The following is a 20,227-nucleotide window of genomic DNA, read 5'->3' as shown; positions in this document are numbered from 1 at the left end:
GCGACACCAGGATGAGGAGTGTACGTGGAGGAAGAAGCCTTAGCCGAGGAGGCAAAGACAGATTGAAAACACACAACTGCATTAAGTGGAATGAGTCTTTCATTGAAGTTAGTGTTGGGAAGGGTCAGTGGTCAGAGAGGAAGGCTGCTGACCTGACCAGAGCATTTCTCTAGTCCAAGGAAGCTATAGCCCCTCCCTGCCTGTTAATAGAGAAAATTCCATTTAAAATATACACCTTTCTTTCTTAAAAAATCTGGAATTACACACAAGTTGGCCTGTAATATCAGGCCTGTAACACCGCCGGGGTACCCCGCCCTACATCACAGCAGCTTTGTCAGAGCAGTGGGGGGAAGGAGACTGATGGGCACCTGGATGGGGCTTCATAGCTTCTAGCTCCCATGCCCTGTTGACACACGCCCAACACAGCCTATTTACACGTCCTATATACACACACAGGTCTGGTTGGGAGCGGGCACTGGGACAGCAAGAAGACCCATCCTGGATAGGTTAGGGGTTGAACTTTGCTCTTAGCCATCACCTTCATCTTGTCCCCCAGCCAGTCATCCATGAGGCCCAAGTTGTTCTTCTCTAGGGAAAGTTCTTTTGCCTATCAAGTCTACTCAGCACCTTCCCAGGAAGGATACGGTGGCTAGGAATGAAGATAGGAATAGGCAGGAACAAAACACCACGAGGCCTTTGTCCCCACCTCTCTCCTACACTGTGCAGAGGAAGCTTTTACCAGAGGCCATGTCCAAGGGGGCAGAGCCGTCGGGTCAGATTACACAGGGCCAGGTGCTGGGGCTGGGGCCCCTGAGCCTGTCAGGCTCCGACAAGTTTGCTTTTCCCCTCAGGCTGGGGGCTGGTCAGGGGTGGAGCTGCAGTACCGACAGGTACTGGCTTCCAGGAGGAGCAGGCACTGAAGGAAGAAGCACTCTGGTTCAGGCCCCAGCCCTTCCCTGCGTGCTGGTGCTGTTAACTTCTTCCTTGCTGGAGCAAAGGTGTTCCTGCCAAGACAGCCCACATGCTGCCGTTGGGGGGAAGAGCTCGGTGTCAGCTCAGTCCAGCATGGCATCCAGTTGGTCAGCCAAAGCATCAAACATGGTGCTGATATCATCCAGAATGTGCTTGGAATTGCCGGGTTGGGAAAGGCTGGTGGAAGGGGAGAACAGGATCAGTATCACAACCGAGCCCCAGGACCCTCATCCATGTGCTGTAGATTTGCCACCCTGCCCTGCAGATGATACCAGGCTTCTAATCATCAATCGCCTCTTCCCTCCCCTTTCCTCTCCCGTCCCCCATGTCTCTCACCCTTCTCCATCCTCAGCACCGATGCTCTTTTCAGCAGCCCTCAGGGCCGCCGCCAGGGAGGAGCTGGTCTGCTCTAGTCTCTGCTGGGCATGGGCAGCGACGGGTGCTCCTGCACTCTCAGGTTTTGGTGGGGGGGTAGGACGAGGACCAAGTTTGGGAGCCAGCTTAGGCCCTGAGAATGCAAGTTGTGTGCAGGCCACCGACACAGGTTTGGCAGACATGCCTAAGGAGAAGGAAAAGCCAGTCTGTTACCTGCAATAGGAGAAAGGACCCCTCAAAACCCACAACACCCCTCCCTCTCATCCCTAGGCAGGCTATCCCCTCATACCTCCTACTGGCACCTTGATGAGGGCTGAGGGGGGAGTTGGGGACTTCGGCTCCCCTTTTTGCTGGGTGGCCACTGAGTCTTCCGGGCCAGATCCAGACAACTGGAGAGCAGTAATCTGAGTCAAGGTATTGGTGGAAAGGGGGGAGGCAGTGGTGGTAAGAGTCAGTGAGTTATTAGGGCCAGGAACTGGAGGGGCGGGAGTCAAGGCGCTGGGTGGGGGAGATGTTGGGGAATCAGCAGTGGGCTGGGAAGGCAGTGGGGCGGAGAGGACTGGGGCAGGACTGGCAGCTCCAAAAGCCAGAAGTGCTGTCTGCAGTGGCTCCCTTTCTCGACATTTGGGCCTTCGTTTGACAGTGTCTGACTCTGTGAGGTTGAAGTCAAGTCCAGGGGGAATAGGGACCTCGCGGTTCGAGGGCCCAGCAGGCTTGGGCCGCTGCTTGATGGTCAGGTTGCCTTCTTCAGCAAAGGGCAGTCCCTCACCAGAGCTGCCCCGGGATCGGGATGTCTCTTCAGAAGCCCGCTCCTCTTCTGTGTCTGAAGCAGGACCCCCAGGGGCAGGAGAGCCGGGGGGATCGGAAGGACCGGTCGGTTCACTCAGTGTGCGTCTCCTGGATGCTACGGCTTCTTCTTCCGTCCCTGGGTTCCCACCAGACAGAAGAGAGTCTGGGGCAGTACCAGAGACAGAGCTGAGGCGTTTGGGAGGTGGAGGTGGGGGCCCTTTTCGGCGAGCCCGTAAGGCAAAGGACTGGCTACGAGGAGCTCCCCGAGTTAGAGCAGAGCCTGGGCTGACCTGGGTCAGGGTGCTTCGCCCAGGGCGCCGGGTTAGGGTAGCATAACTGTCCAAGGCACTACCTACTGGTCCTTCAGCCTCCCCTTCTGTCAATCCTGGGCGGCTCAAGCTGTGGGAGCGGCGTTTGGGTCGGGGAGGGTCAGGTGGAGTTGAAGGGGAAGCAGACAAGTAGGAGAAACCTCGGGGGGCACTAGAAGGGGGCACAGGAGCTGGACTAGGGGGTGAACTATGGGGATGCATGAGCATATAGGGGGGGATGTCCTTGCTGGGAGGATGTTCATTACCCTCTGGCAGATTCCTCTCTGCAGGGGGACTGGGGTGCCCAGTATTGGATCTGGGGGCAGGCTGTTCCTGAGAGTGCCCAGAACCTCGAGAACGTGCCCCAATGCTCTCCTGGCTGGGGGAACGGGTTGGGGGCAAGGTCAGAGGCTCTGGGGTACCCCTGGCCATGGCTGCCTGCAGCTCAGGGCTGAGCTCGCTGGCTTGGAAGGTGACCAGACGGGGTCCAGCCGGGCCATCGCCATTCTCCAGCCCCTCAATAGCCATTACTTCTGGACCCCCTGCCACTCGCCGGCCACCCCCACCGCCACCCAGCCCCTCCCCCTGCAGCAAGCTCCGTCGAAGCTCTGCCAGACGCTTCACTCCCAGCATCAGCTTCTTCTGATGACCTGAAAAGGAAGGCAGAAGGAATCAGGCTGGGTGAGTCCCAGGGCCCTGCCATCCTGCCTAGGGGGCAGCTAGGTGGCACAGTGGATAGAGCACTGGCCTCAGACACTTGAAACTTACTAGCTGTGTGACCCTGGGCAAGTCACTTAACCCTCATTGCCCCACAAAAAAATTAATTAATTTTTAAAAAATCTCACCTAGCCATTTAAAATAATAATAATAAATATAAATATAAACAAGAAGAAGAATCCCTCCTGTGTTTAATCACTCCCAAAGCACTTTCACGTGCATTATATCTAGTTTATGCTGACAATTGCCATGAGGGTCAGAGCCAGGGTAGGTGTTTTTAATGCCCATTTCACAGATGAAGACCTTCTAGCCCAAGGTCATACAGCTTAGTAAGGTGATGGAGTTGTCACCAGCACTTAGGTCTTTTGCCTCCAAGTCCAGGACTCCTCCAGGGAAGAGGGGGCACCCTGATTGCTGCCCTCCCCCAGCTGCTTCCAGATGGACACGATGTAGAAAAGGCAGCACAACCAACTCATCAGAGAAGGCAGCAAGCTGAATGGAGGTGCCCGGGGGTGGCTGGGAGTTGGAGGAGCCGGGTCACCATGCTTACCGAGTTTATTGACTCCAATTTCCTGCAGCTCCTCCCAGGTGAGGTCGGCCACCAGCCCCATGGAATCATAGCCACTGCTCACTAGTTGTTTGTGATACTGAGGCAGCCCCAGGGCCCCCAGCCACTCCAGTAGGTCCGCCTGCAACAGTGGCCATCAGCTCCAAGCCTCAGGATAAGCACCTAGTCCAGAGCCCACTGTAGGGGGTGCCATCCTGTGACCACCTGTGTTTGATCTGTCCTGGTGTGGGGAATGTGCCAGCCATGGAGGGTAGGGATGGGGACTGTGCTCTTCCACAAGGCATTTGGGGGCGAGCGGGCTGAATACCCAGTATCCCCCAACTAGCCACTCACCGGGATGTAGCTAGGTAGCCATTCTGCAATGTTAAGCTGGGTAATCTCAGTAGCGATCTTCTTCCTATGCCCAGGTTTCGTCACCCCGATGGCTGTCAGGTCCTGACACGGGGTAATGCCCATCAGCTTCTGTTACTTGGCACCTCCCCACCTTGGCTCTTCCCCATCTCTTCCCCTTCCCCACCAGCACTGACCTCTGGCGTCATTCGGCTGATGGTTGGCACATCGTACCCAGCCTGCAGGAAGTGAGTGGTATAGCTTTCCAGCTGGAACTCGCTCAGCCAGTTGTGAATAGCCTGAGCATCCTGGGGAGGAAAGGAGGGAGAAGGGAAGGGAGATCGCTCAGAGGGCTCAGCTGTTCGATTCTCTCCCCACACAACCCAAGGCTAAGTTCTGCCCTCTACCTAGTCAACCAATTAATGTACAAGCATTTGTTAAGCACTTACTGTATGCTAGACCCTGTGCTAAGTGCTGGGGCTACAAAGATAAAATTAAAACTGTCCCTTGTCCTCAATGAGTTTACTTTAATGGGAGAAACAACCTGTACACATATAAACAGATACATAATATATATAAAATGAATACAAGATAGGTTTGGGATGGGGTACATTAGCGGCTCTCGGGACCAATAAAGGCTTCAAGTAGAAGGTGGCACTTAAGATGAGTCTTAAAGGAAAACTAGACATTACAAGAGGTGCACTCTAGGCAGGGAAGAGACTGTCAGTGCAAAGATAAGGAGGTGGGAGATGGACGGTTGTATGTGCAGAACAAGTAAGCCAATATGGCTGGCTGAAAGAGTTTGAGGAGGGAAGTAAAGCCTGAGAAAGTAGGAATGGGGTAGGTTCTGAAGAAATTTAAATGTCAAAGTTTATTCTAGAGGTCATAGGGAGCCATTGGAACTTGTTGAGTAGAGGGATGGATGACCTGTGCTTTAAGAAAATTTAGGTGTCATGTGAAGGATGGATTGGAGTAGAGAAAGGCTTGAGGCAGGGAGACAAATAAGAAATGTTGCAATATTCTAGGCCAAATGCAGTGAAGGTCTGAACAAGGGTATTAGCTGTGTGAATGGAGAAGAAGCAAAGTATTCAAGAGATATTAGGGAGGGGGCAGCTAGGTGGTGCAGTGGATAAAGCACTGGCCCTGAATTCAGGAGGACCTGTGTTCAAATCCAGCCTCAGACACTTGACACTTACTAGCTGTGTGACCCTGGGCAGGTCACTTAACCCTCACTGCCCCGCAAAAAAAAAAAAAAAAAAAATTTACAAAGAGAGAGACAGAGAGACAGAGAGATTGAGATTAGGGAGAAAGAAATTTCAAGATTTGGCAATTGATTAAATGTGGGGGATGAGAGTTAAGGATTTGAGGATGATGTCAAGGTAAAGAAATTGGGTGACTGAGAAGGATGTGCTACACTTAATATTAGTAAGGAGATTTGGAAGAGGGTTGAGTTCTTAGAATAGAAAGTAGGGCCCCTATTTAGGATGTGAGATGCTTACTTAACATCTGATTGGAGTTGTCCAATAGAAAAGTTGGTGATGTGGAGCTCAGGAGAGAGACTCAGGCCAGATATATATGATGGAGTGCAAATTATTTGAGACAAATCATTTGATCAATTTGTATATGTTTTCATTTTGTGACAGCCATAGTCAGTTGTGTATGCGTCTACCAACACTAGACTGACTGGAAATATCTAACCTCGACAAGATGAAACCATGTGAGCTGGTTATTTCTCTTTTCAGATACATGATGGATCGCATGCCATACATTTGTTATGTTTTTAATTCCATGTTTTCCCAAGGAAATGTGCTAAAGTTGTAGCTCTTGGGGGCAGCTAGGTGGCACAGTGGATAAAGCACCGGCCTTGGATTCAGGAGGACCTGAATTCAAATCCAGACTCAGACACTTGACACTTACTAGCTGTGTGACCCTGGGCAAGTCACTTAACCCTCATTGCTCTGCCAAAAAAAGTTATAACTCTTAAAGAGCACACTTCAATGACAATTAGAGATATTGCACTGGCTGTTGATGTCAAGCATTTCAAAAATCCTTCAAAACAATTGTTATATCAAAGTGGAAAGGAAAGAGTGGCTGAAAATGAAAAACAGTGCTAAAAGTTGACAAACTACCATTGCTAAACATCCTAGGAAACAAATGAAAACCTTCAGAGGGGCCTGGAAGCTGAAGGGGTTGTTATTGATTCCTCTACAATATAAGTTTCTTGATCTTGGAAGAAGAGGAAAAGAGCAACAAAAAATACAAACCTGCTATGAAGAAAAAATGCTTATCATGAATAAGACAATACAAAAACTGGAGTACTGAGGCTGATTTACTAATGAAACTTATTTTCATTCAAGGTAATATCAAAACTATTGTCAGAAGAAGTAAAAGTGATCCTGGCATATCTGAGTATATTCATTAGACTGTAAAATGTCGACTCAAAAAAGTGTTTTGGGGATTTTTTTTAAACCTCCAGCAGACCTAGAAGTCTCATCTGCATTGAGGAAATAGTGAACATACTGATACTCAGAAACGGAATTGTTCCAGAATTATAGAAATTCCCAGATGGAGATGGGATACCACAACATGACCTCACACTAGCTTCTATGTCACAAAAAAAAGTTAAGACATCCAAGAGATGGAGAGAAACATGTTTCAGTAGTCTGGGAAATTGCTAGATTTAACCACCAATGAAAACCTATCTGAGATAATCAAGGCTAGACATGGGAAAATTCATTGTTTATCAAAGATACACTAGATATCTGATGTAATGAAAGTGTGGCTTCATGATGAAGATTTGCAGTGTGGGTTAAAATCCTATGATTTCAATGCCAAATCCTGGAAAATAAGTGACTGCAGCAAATGGAGGACATAGGGCACATTCAAAACTTTTGAAAGATGTAAAAAGTTATAAGGTTTATTGTATGTCAATAACTTTTAATTATTTTACTCTGTCACAGTTCATTTGCACACCACTGTAGGCCAAGAAGTCATCTTCATAAAGATGGTAATAAGACCCATAGAAGTGGGTAAAGTCAACAAGTCACCAATAGAGTGTAGAGAGCAAAGAGGGCCTAGGGATACACCCACAGTTGATGGGCATGGCATAGACAATGAATCAGGAGAGGAGACTCAGAAGGCTGAGAAGGAGTAGTTGGAGAAGTAGGAGGAAAACCAGGAGGGAAGCAGGAAATGGTCAAACTGAGCCCATGGACTGGATTCCTTGGATTCCTGCACCTTAGTTCTTGCCTCTGTTAAAGTCAAAGACTCCTAGCCACCTGGAGAACTCAGCTGATGAATCTTACCCTGGCAATAGCTTCAGCATGCCCTTGTCCAACAACTCAGGGAAAGGTCCTCACATAGACACACCCACCCTCTTCTAACCCCAAGGTCTAAGAGGTAGGGATGCCTTCCCAAATAGGGGTCATACCTTCCCTTCCAGCAGCTGTTCCGGTCTCACATCCTGGTTGAAGATTTGTTCCCTAGGGCGGTGGTTCGTCAGAGACCAGTGGTTTAAGCTTTCTGGGGGAGACAAGTAAGATGTGGTAGGATTAACACAGTGTTGGGGCAGCTAGGTGGCGCAGTGGATAAAGCACTGGCCTTGGATTCAGGAGGACCCGAGTTCAAATCTGACCTCAGACACTTGACACTCACTAGCTGTGTGACCCTGGGCAAGTTACTTAACCCCAACTGGCTCACCAAAAAACCAAACCAAAAAAAACCCCCAAAAAAACAAAACCCAAAAACACAGTGTCCTGGCCATCTCAGCCTCCTGAATTCTGCCCACACTTCCTAGCCCTGGGGCACAGGGGTGCCCATAGATCCCTGCCATTCCCAGAATTCCCTGACCCTAGCTAGCCTTCATTACCTGGCAGAGATGTGGGGTGCAGGCCAGGCAGAGACAGGTCCTCTCCAGTAGGGGTCAGTGGCTGTAAGGAGAGAACAGTCAGTAGCCATGGAGATAGGTATAGGATCAGATTTACAACTGGAAGGGCCCTTAGATCGAGTCTGAGAACCATAGCTGGGCCAAGAATCCCAATAGAGCACCCTTTCTGTTACATGCAATGCTGTGAGTAGGCACTTATGGCAAAGTGCCACCCTTGCCCAAGGACTCGGCCCCATACCTGGGTATTCTCGATGAGGAGGCCGGTGTTGTGTCCATTTGTACCCTCTGAACTCTGACCACTACCTGCACTGCGGATGCTGCCCACACTCCCTTCACTGCCCACACTGTTCCTGTCACTGGCTGCTGGGAAGAGGAGGAAAAGAATGAGAATCCCAGTTGGCGCTATCAGCAGCTTATGAGAGGTGACATTTATAGAAAATGCTTATCGTGAATAAGACAATACAAAAGATAATAGCAAAAGATAAATGATCTCATCTGATCCTCAGAACAACCCTGTGGGTTAAGTGCTATTATTGTCCTCATTTGAAAGTTGAAGGGAATGAAGCTCAAAAAGGTTGGCTGGCTTTCCCAAGGTCACATAGTTAGAAGATCTGAAGTAGGATTTGAACCCAGATCTCCCAACCCCCAAGTCCAGGGCTCTATCCAATATACCATGCTACCTGTAGGAGGATGCTAGGAGGAACGGGATAGTGCAAGTTTTCAAGCCCTAAAACGAAAGGTTTACCTGGGCTATCTGGGCTAATGCCAACCCGAGGAAGTTGGCTATAGGTGAGAGGGTGCAGGGAATCATCAGCCGACAGCTGAGGGGTCCTGGCAAAATTTGGCCGCAGAGGTATGGTTCCAGCTGAGGGGCGAGGTATGTTTACCCCAGCCCGCTTGCTGACCACTTCAACAATGCCTGGTGGGAAGTATCCCACCCGGTCAGTGCCCAGTTGGCTCTCATGTATGTGCCCCTTCCATCGTCCATCAGGGTGTTGTTCAAGAACCTGCAGACACACATGGAGAATTGGTTCAGAAGGGCTTGGGGACCTACCGCAGCAGGAGGGGGCCAGGTCCACAGAGCCCCTTGTTCAGATCTCCACCCTCCCTTCCACCTCTCATGTCCTATAGTTTTTCTGACCCTGCCCCTCTCCTTAAAGAATCCTAAAATCTCATCAACAGAACAGACCTTGGCAGCCATCTGGTTCAACCTCCCAACCCATGCCAGAATTCCTTCACTGTCCCTCACCGTGATGATGTCTCCAGCTCGGATATTGAGGGCAGTAGGGTCATGGAGGTTCCAGAAATCCTTGAGAGCCCGGACTTTCAGGATCCCTGATGCTTCTGTGGGAGAGACAGGGAGAGCAGAGATGATGTGAACATTACTGGGGTCATCTCCCAACTCAGTCCCTCCTCTCCCTCCTCACTCCCAGTTACTGGCCTCCATTTTTCCTCCCAAGAGGAACTAAGATCAATCTAAAACTCTCCCCAGTTATCTCTGCTTCTCTATCAGCTTACCCTAAGTACCTGACACCCAACAATCCCTAACCATGCTAACTCCATTATTTTTTCCCATGATCTGGGCTCTCCTTGAGCACCTACTTTCTCATCACGTTATTCCCACTCACCCCGTAGTAACTGCTTGATTTCCCGGCTGGCCTGGGAAGTAGTGAACTGGTTCACAATATCCAGGGCTGTCTGGTTATACGTATTCCTGATGTTCACATCCACACCACCCTGTGATGAGACTGTGCATGAATCCCCTTGAACATCACCATTCTCCCCTCAATTCCGACATCAGCCAATATGGCTCCCGTGGAAACTCCCCCATGAGTCACCCTCATTAGGCTTTGGGTCTAAGGCAGGAAGGGATATCGGAGGCAAATGGTCCAACCCCATTTCAAAGATGAGGAAATAGAGGCTTGGGGAACTTAAGTGATTTGCCCAAGGTCATGGAGGTAAGTAAGCGTCTGGGGGCGGGCTCTGAACCCAAGTTCAGTGCTCCCTGACCCACTGAGCCACAACTCTGCCTCCCTAGTCCTTGAAATACAGGAGTTGCTCAATGATCATTTGCTAAATGAAAGAATGCCTTCGCCCGCCTGTGTGCCCTGTGGCATCCTCCTCTTGGCACACATGCCTACCTCCAGCAGCAACCGCACCACCTCGGTCTTTCCATAGAGTGCTGCCTCATGCAGGGCGGTGCCAGTCTTCGTCTGTCGGTTGATCTCGATCCCGGCTCTCAGCAGCTGCCTGAGGAATGGGAGATGATGGATGCGGGGAGGAGGGAGAGGGGAGTTTTCTGCAAAGGCTATGAGGTGCTTGGGGTACAGAGGAGATCTAGCAGTGGCCAGGAGATGAAAGGACAGCAAGGGAGGGGGCAGATGGAATGCAGGGAAGAGGAGGAAGCAGGGGGGCTGAGCAAGAGTTACCTGAGGGGAAGCTAGGTGGTGCAGTGGATATAGTACCAGCCCTGGATTCAGGAGGACCTGAGTTCAAATCCGAACTCAGACACTTACCACTTACTAGCTGTGTGACCCTAGGCAAGTCACTTAACCCTCATTGCCCCCCCAAAAAAGAGTTACCTGATAACCTCTTTGTGCCCATTCTTGGCAGCCAAGTGCAGCGGGGTCGTGTAGTTGGGGTCACTTGGGTCTTTGGCCTCGCCCTCCAACAAAGCCACACACAGGTGGCTGTTTAGGAGCAGTTGGGCTACCTGTGGGTACCATGCCTATGTCAGGAACCTTTCCCTTTAAGTCCCAGAAATATCTGCCCCAAGATCACTCAAATCCTATAGCCAGAGCACAACCTGAGGTACAGTGTGAACATGGGGTGGGGCCCTCACTTAAGGTGGGGAGGCCTTACCCAGGGTACAGTGGGGTGGGGGTGGGGGGCTGCGTCACCTTGAGTCGTCCAAACTCGCAGGCCAAATCTAGCGGGGTCTTCTTAGCCTTGTTGACCAAGCAGGGGTTAGATTGATGCTGCAGAAGCATTTCTGACTGAGGAAGGGACACAGAGTGAGTACTTAGCCCTGGCATCTTCCCCTCTATGCTGGGGCTGAGGGAGACAAAGTGAACTCCCCAGGGTGGTTTCTACTTCTGAAAACTACCACCCAAAGAACTCACTCACCACTTCGTAGTGCCCATACTGGGCCGCCAGGTGCAGTGGGATCTGCCCGTCCAGGGAAGCAGCATTGACAGCAGCGGCCGCTCTCAGGAGCAGGCGCACGGGTTCTAGCCGGCCCTGCCAGGCTGCATAGTGCAAGGGGCGCATGCCTGCGAGGAGAGGGACAGACCATGATTGACTTTTCAGGCTTGCAGGGTCACAAGCAGGAGGAATTGACTGAAACGATCTGGGTTCAGCACCAGTGAAAAGGTGCTTGCACTGTAGTGTCTGAGCTGATACTGAAAAATGGTGGCCCAGTGAGAACAGCTCTAGACTGGCAGTTCTCACCTTGGGGGCCATGAAGTATTTTGGTTTTTGGTTTTTTTAAATCCTAGGATAACTGTATTTCAATAACACGTTTGCTTTGTAATCCTATGTATAAATTTCATGAATTAGAAAAACTAAAGCCCCTTGCCCTGTAATAATACTAACTGTGTTTAGATAAGGTTTTCAGGTCTGCAAAGCACCTAATCTATGGGATTTCACTGCATCCTCACAACAACATTCCTATAATTGTCCCCACTTTACAAGTTGAGGAAACTGAAATGGAGAGAGGCTAAGGAAGGTCTGAGGCTGGATTTGAACTAGGGTCTTCCTGCCTCCAAGTCCAGTGCTCTCTGCATTAAGCCTTGCCACAGCTGCCTAGCTGGGATCCCCAGGAAGGATGGGGAGTTTCAAGTTCTCACCGTTGCTATCTTTGATATCCACTGTGGCTTGTGCCTCCAGTAGCAGTGCCATCAGCTCCAGGCTGCCCCCCAAGGCTGCATGGTGCAAAGCTGAGAAGCTGAGGGACAGTGTCACAATTTAGCACACCCCCACACCCTGACACCCGAATCCTAGGCCTCTCCCAATCCATCCACAGGGCCCCAGAACCACCCGGGGAATGGGGTGGCAGGATAGGGCTGGGCTATCTCTGCCGACGTTCCCCTCCTCACCCTTCTCTGCCTCCCTCCCCTAATGCTCCCCCCCTCCCCACCGTGGGAGCGCAGCGAGAGGCCGGCTGAATGAAAGGGCTCAGTGTCTGGGCTGAGAGGCCTGTTTGTCTGGACATCTCCCTCCCCCCTACTCAGTGGGCCCAGAGGAGGGGGCCGTGGGAGCGGGAGCCTGAGGATTTCTACCCTAGAGGGGAGAAAAGGGGGCCCAGCAGGAATCTGACCTGAAGGAATACCCTCTTAGAAAATGAAAAGCCCCTCCCCCTGACCACCCGGCCACATGCCTTTAAGCTCTGTGGGTCTATGTGACCCTATCCCACCCACTCGGATACCTTTCTTCTCAGCGCAGGCTTCCTCAGATCTCAGCTATCTAAGCAATGACACCCCAAGTACATGGCCCCCTGGGGCCTCCTAATCCCTATTCCCCCCTGCCTCAGTTTCCCAACTGTGTACTCCCTCACTCACCCATCCGTATCCTGGTAGTTTACGTTGAGCTTCTTAGTGGAGCCCAGGAGCTCTGAGGGAAGGGGGGCAAAGTTAGGTCAGAGCCAGAGCCCTTCCACAGTCCACCTTATACCCTGCCCCCAGTAAACACACACACACACACACACACACACACACACACACACACACACACACACACACACTCACTTCCGCCTGACTTCTCTTAACCCAGCCCTGCAAAGGTAGGCACTGACCTCTGGGTGTACAGGAAAGAACGAGTCCCATGTCCCCTGCCCCACTCCCCTCTGACGCCCCGCTCTTCAAAATCCAGAAGCCACCAGAGCAGCCCAAGACTTTGTCTTTCCACAATCCCCCAGACTGACTTCTGCTTATAGGGACAATGGAGTACGTGGGGGTGTGTGTGGGGAGGTGGCATTGCCAGCGTGCTGTGCCCTATGCTGAACAAGCCCATGGGGCACATGGTTGACATTCTTGCTGAAATAGGCAAAGGAGAGGGAGAGAAACCTGGGCTGTGGGTCCTTAAGCCATAGGAATGGAAGGGAAAATGCCATCCGTGCCTCGGGGGACCATGTCTTCATTATAGGCCCCAGAGACAATCTCTTGCCGTAGCTACCACTCAATCTTGGGGATTCTCCTTGGCTGCTATATTTATACAGATGCCCACCCTGCCGGGCCATACGTTGGGGCTGGTTTGGAAATTCAATTTAAGGGAACCAAGATTTTATGAGTTAACTACTATGTGCAGGATACTGGGTTAGGTCCTGGGAATACAAAGATGAAACACAATGTATGTCCTTCCTTCCAGTAGCTTGCAATCTATTGGCATGTCCCAATTTTTTTTTTTTGTGAGGCAATGGGGGTTAAGTGACTTGCCCAGGGTCACACAGCTAGTAAGTGTTAAGTGTCTGAGGCCAGATTTGAACTCAGGTACTCCTGACTCCAGGGCCAGTGCTCTATCCACTGCGCCACCTAGCTGCCCCCCCATCACAATTCTTAAGGGGAATTGGATAGAGAAAATTACCATTATCAAAAATGAAAAGGGTGATTTCACCACCAATGAAGTGGAAATTAAAGCAATACTTAGGAACTATTTTGCCCAACTGTATGCCAATAAATTTGACAATCTAAATGAAATGGGTAAATATTTATAAAAATACAAACTGCCCAGGTTAACTGAAGAGGAAATAAAACCCCTAAATAAATTGGATAGAGAGATGAAAAGGGTAAGTGAGTGGACCAGGGATAGAACGGTAAGAAGGGGCTCTATGAAGACCACCACAGAGGGCTCTGTCAGAGATCTGAGCACCTAGAAGGCCCTTTCTCCTGCTCGTTCTCATCTCTGCCAGGGAGGAAGCTTGGCCCACCCTAAGCCTAGGCAGGGAGCCAAGCACACTGGTCTAGGCCTGCCCCTAGGTCCCAGCTGGGCCCCCTAAATGCCCCTGCAGCCTAGGCAGGACAGGATGTCATTCCACTAGTGATGAGCCAAGCCAACTGGGGAGTGGCACAGGGGGCATGTGGGAGGAGAGGAGGCACGGCTTCTTCCCTGGGCTCCCTATCTCTGGAAGTAAGTTAGACTCAAAGGGGTTATGTGCAGACACAAGGGTTACACCTGGGAGAATTTAAGGGGACGGGTTGATATTTTGATGGTCGAGGAAAAAAGCTAAACTCATGACTGTGTGGAATTGGTTCTCTGGACCTCAGTTTCCTCTTTTGACAAGTCCATAGGGAACAGATAAGAGAGTATCTCCAACTTAGCATCATCCAATGTTAACCCCCAGTAACGGTGGTGGTAGAGGTGAGGGTTGGGGATCAAAGGTCATAACTCCCATTGAGCAGAAGCTGCCAGGAAAGAGCTGCTCATTGGCACGTAGGTGGTTCTGCTACAGAGAGAAGTCAAAAACTCACCCTCTGGGGAGCAACAGAAAAACTCAGTCTTACAGCCAGGAACAGGAACAAGGGCCAGGTCATGCTGGCTTGTTCCAGCCAAGCCAGAACAATGGCCGGAAAGGTGGTAGGGGAGAGACTGTTACTATGGTGGGGTGGAGATTACAAGGAGAGTACCAGGGAGGGGATGATGCTCCCCTGGGTAGCCCTGCCCAACTCCCTCTTCCCTTAGGGGGCTCAGTACCCTTGGTGACACAGGGTGGGGAGTGCTAGACTAGCCTGGGAAGACAGGATATGAGCTCAGTGCCTCTTCCCAAACCCCCTCCCAGCTCCAGGAACCAGGAAATGCTTTTCCCCTTCCTCTGATTAAAAAAGGAAAGAGTTCAGAAAAGGGTTGGAGGTGGGGAGGGAGTAAAGGAGGGGCAGGGGCAAGGGCAAGGCCAGGCCAGGCCACCCATCTCCTCCTGGCCACCTGCTTCTCTCCTCCCTCCTCAGTCAGGATGGAGGGGTCCCTTGTATTGTCAGTCCAAGGGAAGGAAGACAGGCAGAGACTCCATCTGGGTGAAGGGGACTAGAGCAGCTGTGGAGGAGGGGATGGGGTTATAAGGCCAGGACCAACATGGACCAAATCCCCAGCAGGGGAGGGAGCAGAATTGTACATGCAGAGGTCCCATTCACCCTGCTGCTACTTCAGAATGAGGTCAAAACTTCACTCAGCATCCCAGCATCTGGCATTGTCACTGAAGGAAGCCCCCTTCCTTTTGCCACGTCAGGTAGCTGAGAAATCTGGGCCCCAGGAGGAAGGGACCAGGTCCTGTGACCTTCCTGTCATAGCTGCCTCTCATTCCCAAACTCCATGATGGGAGGGAGTAACAGAAAACTAAAGAATGCCCTACATCCCTCACTTTTCACTTCTGTCCTGCCTAGCTGTTAATGCCTTCCCGCCGAGGTTACTTTTGATCTTCTCTGTATATCTATAACTTGCATGTACCTAGTTCTTTAGATTGTAAGCTCCTTGTGAACTTTGTGCTCTTAGCATAGTGCCTGGAACATAGTAAGCCATTAATAAATGCTTGTTGACTGACCAACCAACCTCCTGTTAACATACACATACACATACATACACATACACACATCTCAATGGGATATGAGTGTTTGCATCTGGTCTCCCTCATTAGATTGCAATCTCCTGGTGGGCAGGGACTGGTTTTTCCTTTCTTTGTATCTCTCTTGCCTCTAGGACAGAATCTGGCACACTGCCCTGGAGGAGGATGGGATGTACCCATATTAAGACTGAGATAGGCCTCTCTCACTCTGAGCCATTTGGAGTCCAGGCCAACAGTGGGAAAAGAGAGAGGGTAGTAGGCAAGCCAGTCTGTGACCTCTTTCTCCTACCTACCTACCACTATGCCCAGTTAGTGCCATGTCACAAGCACTGTGCCTGGCCTAGGTCAGGTGACAGCAGAGGTTCCAGATTCACCAGTGACCCTCTAACACCAACCCTGGTCCCAATGTAAGCCAGCACTTAGAGCAGTGCCTGGCGCATAGTAGGTGCTTAAAATAAATGTTTACTGAGTATTCATTGACTATCTCCCATAGTCCCAGGGGAGGCGGCTCTTGCTTTGTATTCTCACAAACCACGAGGACAGAGGCCGCTCAATCAAGGCCATGCTGGGCAGGGGGCCAAAAACAACACAGAGAAGGAGGGAAAAGTGAGTGCCTGGGGAAACAGGGTTAGGGTGTGGGGCAGAGCGGTACCCTGGCACACAGTCTGCAGACCCCTCAAGCACAGCAAGATAAAAGTATGCGGTTATCTCAGGACTTCCTGGGGCTCATTCTTCCCCACCCCACAACAAACAATCCTTGTCTGCAAGCAACAACCCTTCCCTTCAAGCTTTTTACTCTAGCTCAGGGAAAATAATCAAGTCAATATTCCACTGGAACTGGGAAGGGCACGACAACCTTCAGCAGTAGACTGACACTCCTTTCCCTGGTCCCTATACTGTAACCTCCCCAAGTAGAATGTAGGCAACGTGAGGACAGGGTCACGTTTCTATTGAATAATAATAATAACCAGGATTTATATAACACCTACTGTGTGCATGCATTGTGCTAAGCACTTTACAATAGCATCTCATTTTATCTGCAGAACGATCCCATTTTGCAGTTGGGGAAACAGAGGGAAAGGTTAAGAGACTTGCTCAAGATCACACAGCTAGCTAGTAAGTGCCTGAGGCAGGACTGAACTCAGGTCTTAACTCCAGGTCCAGCACCTGCACCTAGCACTATCCCTGCCAAATAGTATGGACTCAATAAATTCTTGCTCACTGATTCAGAAGAAGCATTGGCCAAAGTTATCCCAACTCCCAAAGAAGAGACCTGTTCTAGTAAGTTCGCCAAAACCCTGAATTCTAAAAATCTTTCTGGACCTCTCTGGAAGCTCATATCCCACAAAAGGAAATAAAAACGTCAACCCCAACAATAACCTTATTGCTCTAAGTTCAGGATCGAACTGGGTGGGGGGCAATAAGGTAGTGGAGTGGATAGAGGGCTAAGACCTGGAGTCAAGAAGAATCATCTATCTTCCTGAATTCAAATCTAGCCTCAAACACTAGCTGGGGGACCCTGGGCAAGTCACTTCACCCTGTTTGCCTCAGTTTCCTCATGTGTAAAATGAGCTGGAGAAGGAAATGGTAAACTACCCCAGTATCTTTGCCAAGAAAATCCCAAATAGGGTCATGAAGAATAGGACTTGACTGAAAAATGACCCAACAACAACTTTGGGGTTTTCCCAAAGTACTAGCTCTGAACCCTGGGTACTGTGGAGTGTCTATACCGCCAGGCAATGTGGTCATTGAGGGCTAAAACTCCCAAAGCCATGAATCCTCTTGGGCCTGTTCCCAACACATCCCACCCACAGGACTATAAGGCTAATGCTGCTAATGGAATGACTTCTTTAAGACCAGTCCTGGCCACATAACAAGGAAACTTAGTGTTTCCGAGGACTATGGGATCCTTTTCCCCCCAGTTTGAATGCTCCCTCCCTCTCAGTGGCACTACTGAGAGCAAGATATGACTCCCACTTTCCCCAACCAATGATGTACCTCAGCCAACCCTCCCCTGCTGCCAAATACAAGGCTTCCCACCCAAAGCTGCCCTCCCCAAGCCCTGTGGAAGGGACAGCCTTCCAGTCACACGAGGGAAACTCACTGCTCTTAGCTGCCTTGAATTTGGCCACCAGCTTCTGCACCCCAGCCACATCTCCATTCTTCACAGCAAGAATCAGGTCCTGCTCCCGCCCCATCCTGAACTGGAAGGTTGGGGCTCTAAAGGACAGGGCACGGAGAATGGGAGATAGCCCCGGATATCCTGGCCTTCAAGATGCCATGCCCCAGCTCCTCAGAAGGCCTGGCAAAAAAAAAGTTGTGGGGATGGAAGTCCAGAGCTGAGGAGGAGTGGTGCCCTCAGGCCAATGGTTGGCTCTCAGCAGTTGACTGGTCCTGGTTCCAGGTGCTCAGAGAGTTGCTACCACAAGCAGGAAAACCAATCTTGGAGGGCGCGTGGGATGTATGAAGATCTGGACCAAGACCAGCTTGCGGCTTCTGACAACTCTGGGATGGGCCAGAACTGGCCACACCACCCTTCCCTGCTTGGCACGGGAATTCCAGTGCCTATCCTGAAAAATGTCAGCATCCCCTCTGGCAGGTCATAGGGTCTGTTTCTGTCCTGGAAAGATAAGGCATTCCCCACAAAACAGAAGTCTCTTTGCTGGAGAAGAAGGCTCAAAGCTTCAGCTGTGGCCTAAAGAAGTTGAAGAGAGAAGGGATGAGATGTGAGAAAGACCAAGAAGCTGAGATCCAGCAGCCCCTGGTTATTACTCCCATCCCAGGACATGTCCAAGGAAATCTCAGGAGAATGACTTTTGCTTTATGGTGAAGAAGGTGGGCTGAGTCTGTCAAGATGGTTAAGAGGTAGTAACCATGATGTAAAAAAGTGGGAAGGGGTAGGGGTGCTGGCTTCATGGGAGGAAGCATTGAGTTCTGGGAAGGGGAGGCTGAGTCACCTATCCATGGGGCATCTGGCAGCACCTCAGACTTGGGGCAGGAGAGGCCCTAGCAGCATGACAGGGGGACTAAAGTAAAGCAGCTCCCCCTCCCCATAGCCCCAGGTTCATTACACCCACAGACAATTGACTTGGTATGGAAAGAAGGGGGCCTAGGGCACTGGGAACAGATCCCAAGGGGGTAGGAGTTGACATTCTCTGCCTGAAATTAAGGGCTCCCATCCTCCATACACATCCTGGGCTGATCTCTAAAGATACATCTGATTCCCCCTTCCCTAGTTGGTCTCAGTCGACTAGCTTGGTATTCTAAGGTTCTTTATGGAAGGTTGGGATGGGAGGGGGAGAATAGAGGACAGGACCGTGACCCCCAAAAGAATCTGTGTGAGTGAAAGGAGGAAGCGCTGAATTATTGGACAGAGAAGCTGGACACCTGTTGCTCACCCATTCCTTGGTTATGTGTGTTTGGGGGGGGGCGGGGCGCGGAGAGTGTGTGCGGAAAATAAATTAGACTCCTTTTTTGGGACAGAGAAGAGGCGAGATGTTGCTCCCAATAGTCGGTGCCCCCCTCCACCCCTTACCTTTCACCCTGGATACAAGTCCTAAACTCTCAAACTGGTAACAAGCCAACATCAGTTTCCCCAGCTAATCCCATGCTTTCACCCATCCCGAAGCTGGGGGCGGAGACCTGGAACCTAGGTTGCTGGGGGCTCCCTCCCCAAAAACAAACAGCCCTCTGGCTCAACCTACACTGCTCAGGCAGGTTGGATACCCCCACCCCCACCCCGCTTCCAGGACCCAAATCTTAGCTATCTAGCAAGAGGGCGCCCTCGACTGGGTACGGGGCTGATTATCCTCCTTCCCCCACCCCTCCACCTTCAGAGCCCCCTACCCCGGGAGGAGAAACAATGCAAGGGGGACGGGAAAGGGAAAAGAGCGGACGCCCGGATTAGACTGGGCATTGGGAGGGGGGGAGGTTGGGAAGTTGGGATGAAAGGATAGGAAGGGGAGCACAGAGTCGGGAGGTGGGGGCAACAGCCTGTCCCGCAGGGAAAGTTACTTTGTATCCTTCTGCAGTCTCGCTTCTCCTCCCCCCTCAGTCCCAGGCAGTCTGTCTCACCGATTTCAGGTCCAGCCGCCTCGCCTAAGTTCTCAGGGGCCCCCTCAGTCCCCTGCTATTCCAGAGCACAGCTCCCGCCGGCCCCTCTCCTTTCTCCTCCTTCTCTTCTTCCTCCGCGGCCGGCTCGGCGCCTCCAGCAGGAAATCCCGCCCATCCCCCTCCCCACACCCTCCTCTCCCTCCAGCCGGATTTGGAGCTCGGGAGCTCTGGGGCCCTACCGGCCGAACCTTCCGACTGTCACTCAGCACACTCGGCCCCGCCTACTCGCTCCTGTCCCTGCCCGACCCGAGGAGTCCGAAATTGACATGACGCATGCGCCCAGGTGAGGCGCGTTTGCTCTTCTCTCTCTCTCTCTCTCTCTCTTCGCTAGGCATCCCCCCCCCCCCCCGTTCTAGTACCACCCCATGAGAGAAAATCTTTAGGAACTGAGAAAAGGTGGCTGGTGTCTACGTCCTAAACAGAAGGCACCAAACTAAGAGGCAAGGGAATTAGAAAAGTGACCCGAAGGGAAAAAAAAAACATGGGATGGGAGAGAAACTATTGGCAGACCTACTGTCCCCTCTTTCCTTTCACTCCCGGGTTCCAGAAGCACCCCAAGAAAGTTGTGGCTCCCCAATTAGTCTTGCCCCATGTGTCTAGTCGGAGCAATGGCTCCATCT

The 20,227-nt window shown here is 51.2% G+C and overlaps 2 protein-coding genes across 6 annotated transcripts in view; one reads left to right on the top strand and one right to left on the bottom strand.

Annotated features, from left to right (window-relative positions):
• Nucleotides 1-81: 81 nt before the first annotated feature.
• CASKIN2 (CASK interacting protein 2) lies at nt 82-19,843 on the bottom strand. 4 transcript variants are annotated; one of them, XM_043964728.1, is made up of 20 exons: nt 19,569-19,841; nt 17,599-18,189; nt 12,505-12,556; nt 11,794-11,891; nt 11,072-11,217; nt 10,846-10,941; nt 10,528-10,658; nt 10,087-10,195; nt 9,574-9,682; nt 9,195-9,289; nt 8,691-8,952; nt 8,184-8,308; nt 7,928-7,988; nt 7,490-7,581; nt 4,257-4,367; nt 4,063-4,164; nt 3,712-3,850; nt 1,637-3,094; nt 1,309-1,531; nt 82-1,149 (listed from the first exon to the last, which is right to left on the bottom strand). In XM_043964728.1, the coding sequence occupies exons 2-20, from the start codon at nt 17,690-17,692 to the stop codon at nt 1,056-1,058; spliced, it is 3,597 nt and encodes a 1,198-aa protein (XP_043820663.1). In that variant the 5' UTR covers nt 17,693-18,189; nt 19,569-19,841; the 3' UTR covers nt 82-1,055. The 4 variants fall into 4 exon arrangements, with proteins under 4 accessions (XP_043820663.1, XP_043820664.1, XP_043820665.1 ...); XM_043964729.1 differs by having other exon boundaries at nt 8,184-8,305; nt 19,569-19,840; XM_043964731.1 differs by lacking the exon at nt 82-1,149 and having other exon boundaries at nt 1,341-1,531; nt 1,637-1,751; nt 2,117-3,094; nt 19,569-19,843.
• The window catches only part of TSEN54 (tRNA splicing endonuclease subunit 54), a 19,226-nt gene continuing 17,197 nt past the window's right edge, over nt 18,199-20,227 (top strand). Inside the window, exons 1-2 of one of the 2 annotated variants that reach the window (XM_043964734.1) lie at nt 18,199-18,359; nt 19,753-19,890. In XM_043964734.1, coding sequence (XP_043820669.1) covers nt 18,349-18,359; nt 19,753-19,890 — 149 coding nt within the window. In that variant the 5' untranslated portion in view covers nt 18,199-18,348. The remainder of the gene's footprint in view (nt 18,360-19,752; nt 19,891-20,227) is intronic. The other variant, XM_043964737.1, reaches the window with a different exon arrangement.

This window comes from Dromiciops gliroides, chromosome 4 (genome assembly GCF_019393635.1).
Source record: "Dromiciops gliroides isolate mDroGli1 chromosome 4, mDroGli1.pri, whole genome shotgun sequence".
Classification (NCBI taxonomy): Eukaryota; Metazoa; Chordata; class Mammalia; order Microbiotheria; family Microbiotheriidae; genus Dromiciops; species Dromiciops gliroides.
Note: the sequence above shows the minus strand (reverse complement) of the source record. Positions and strands in the feature narration are given on the sequence as shown.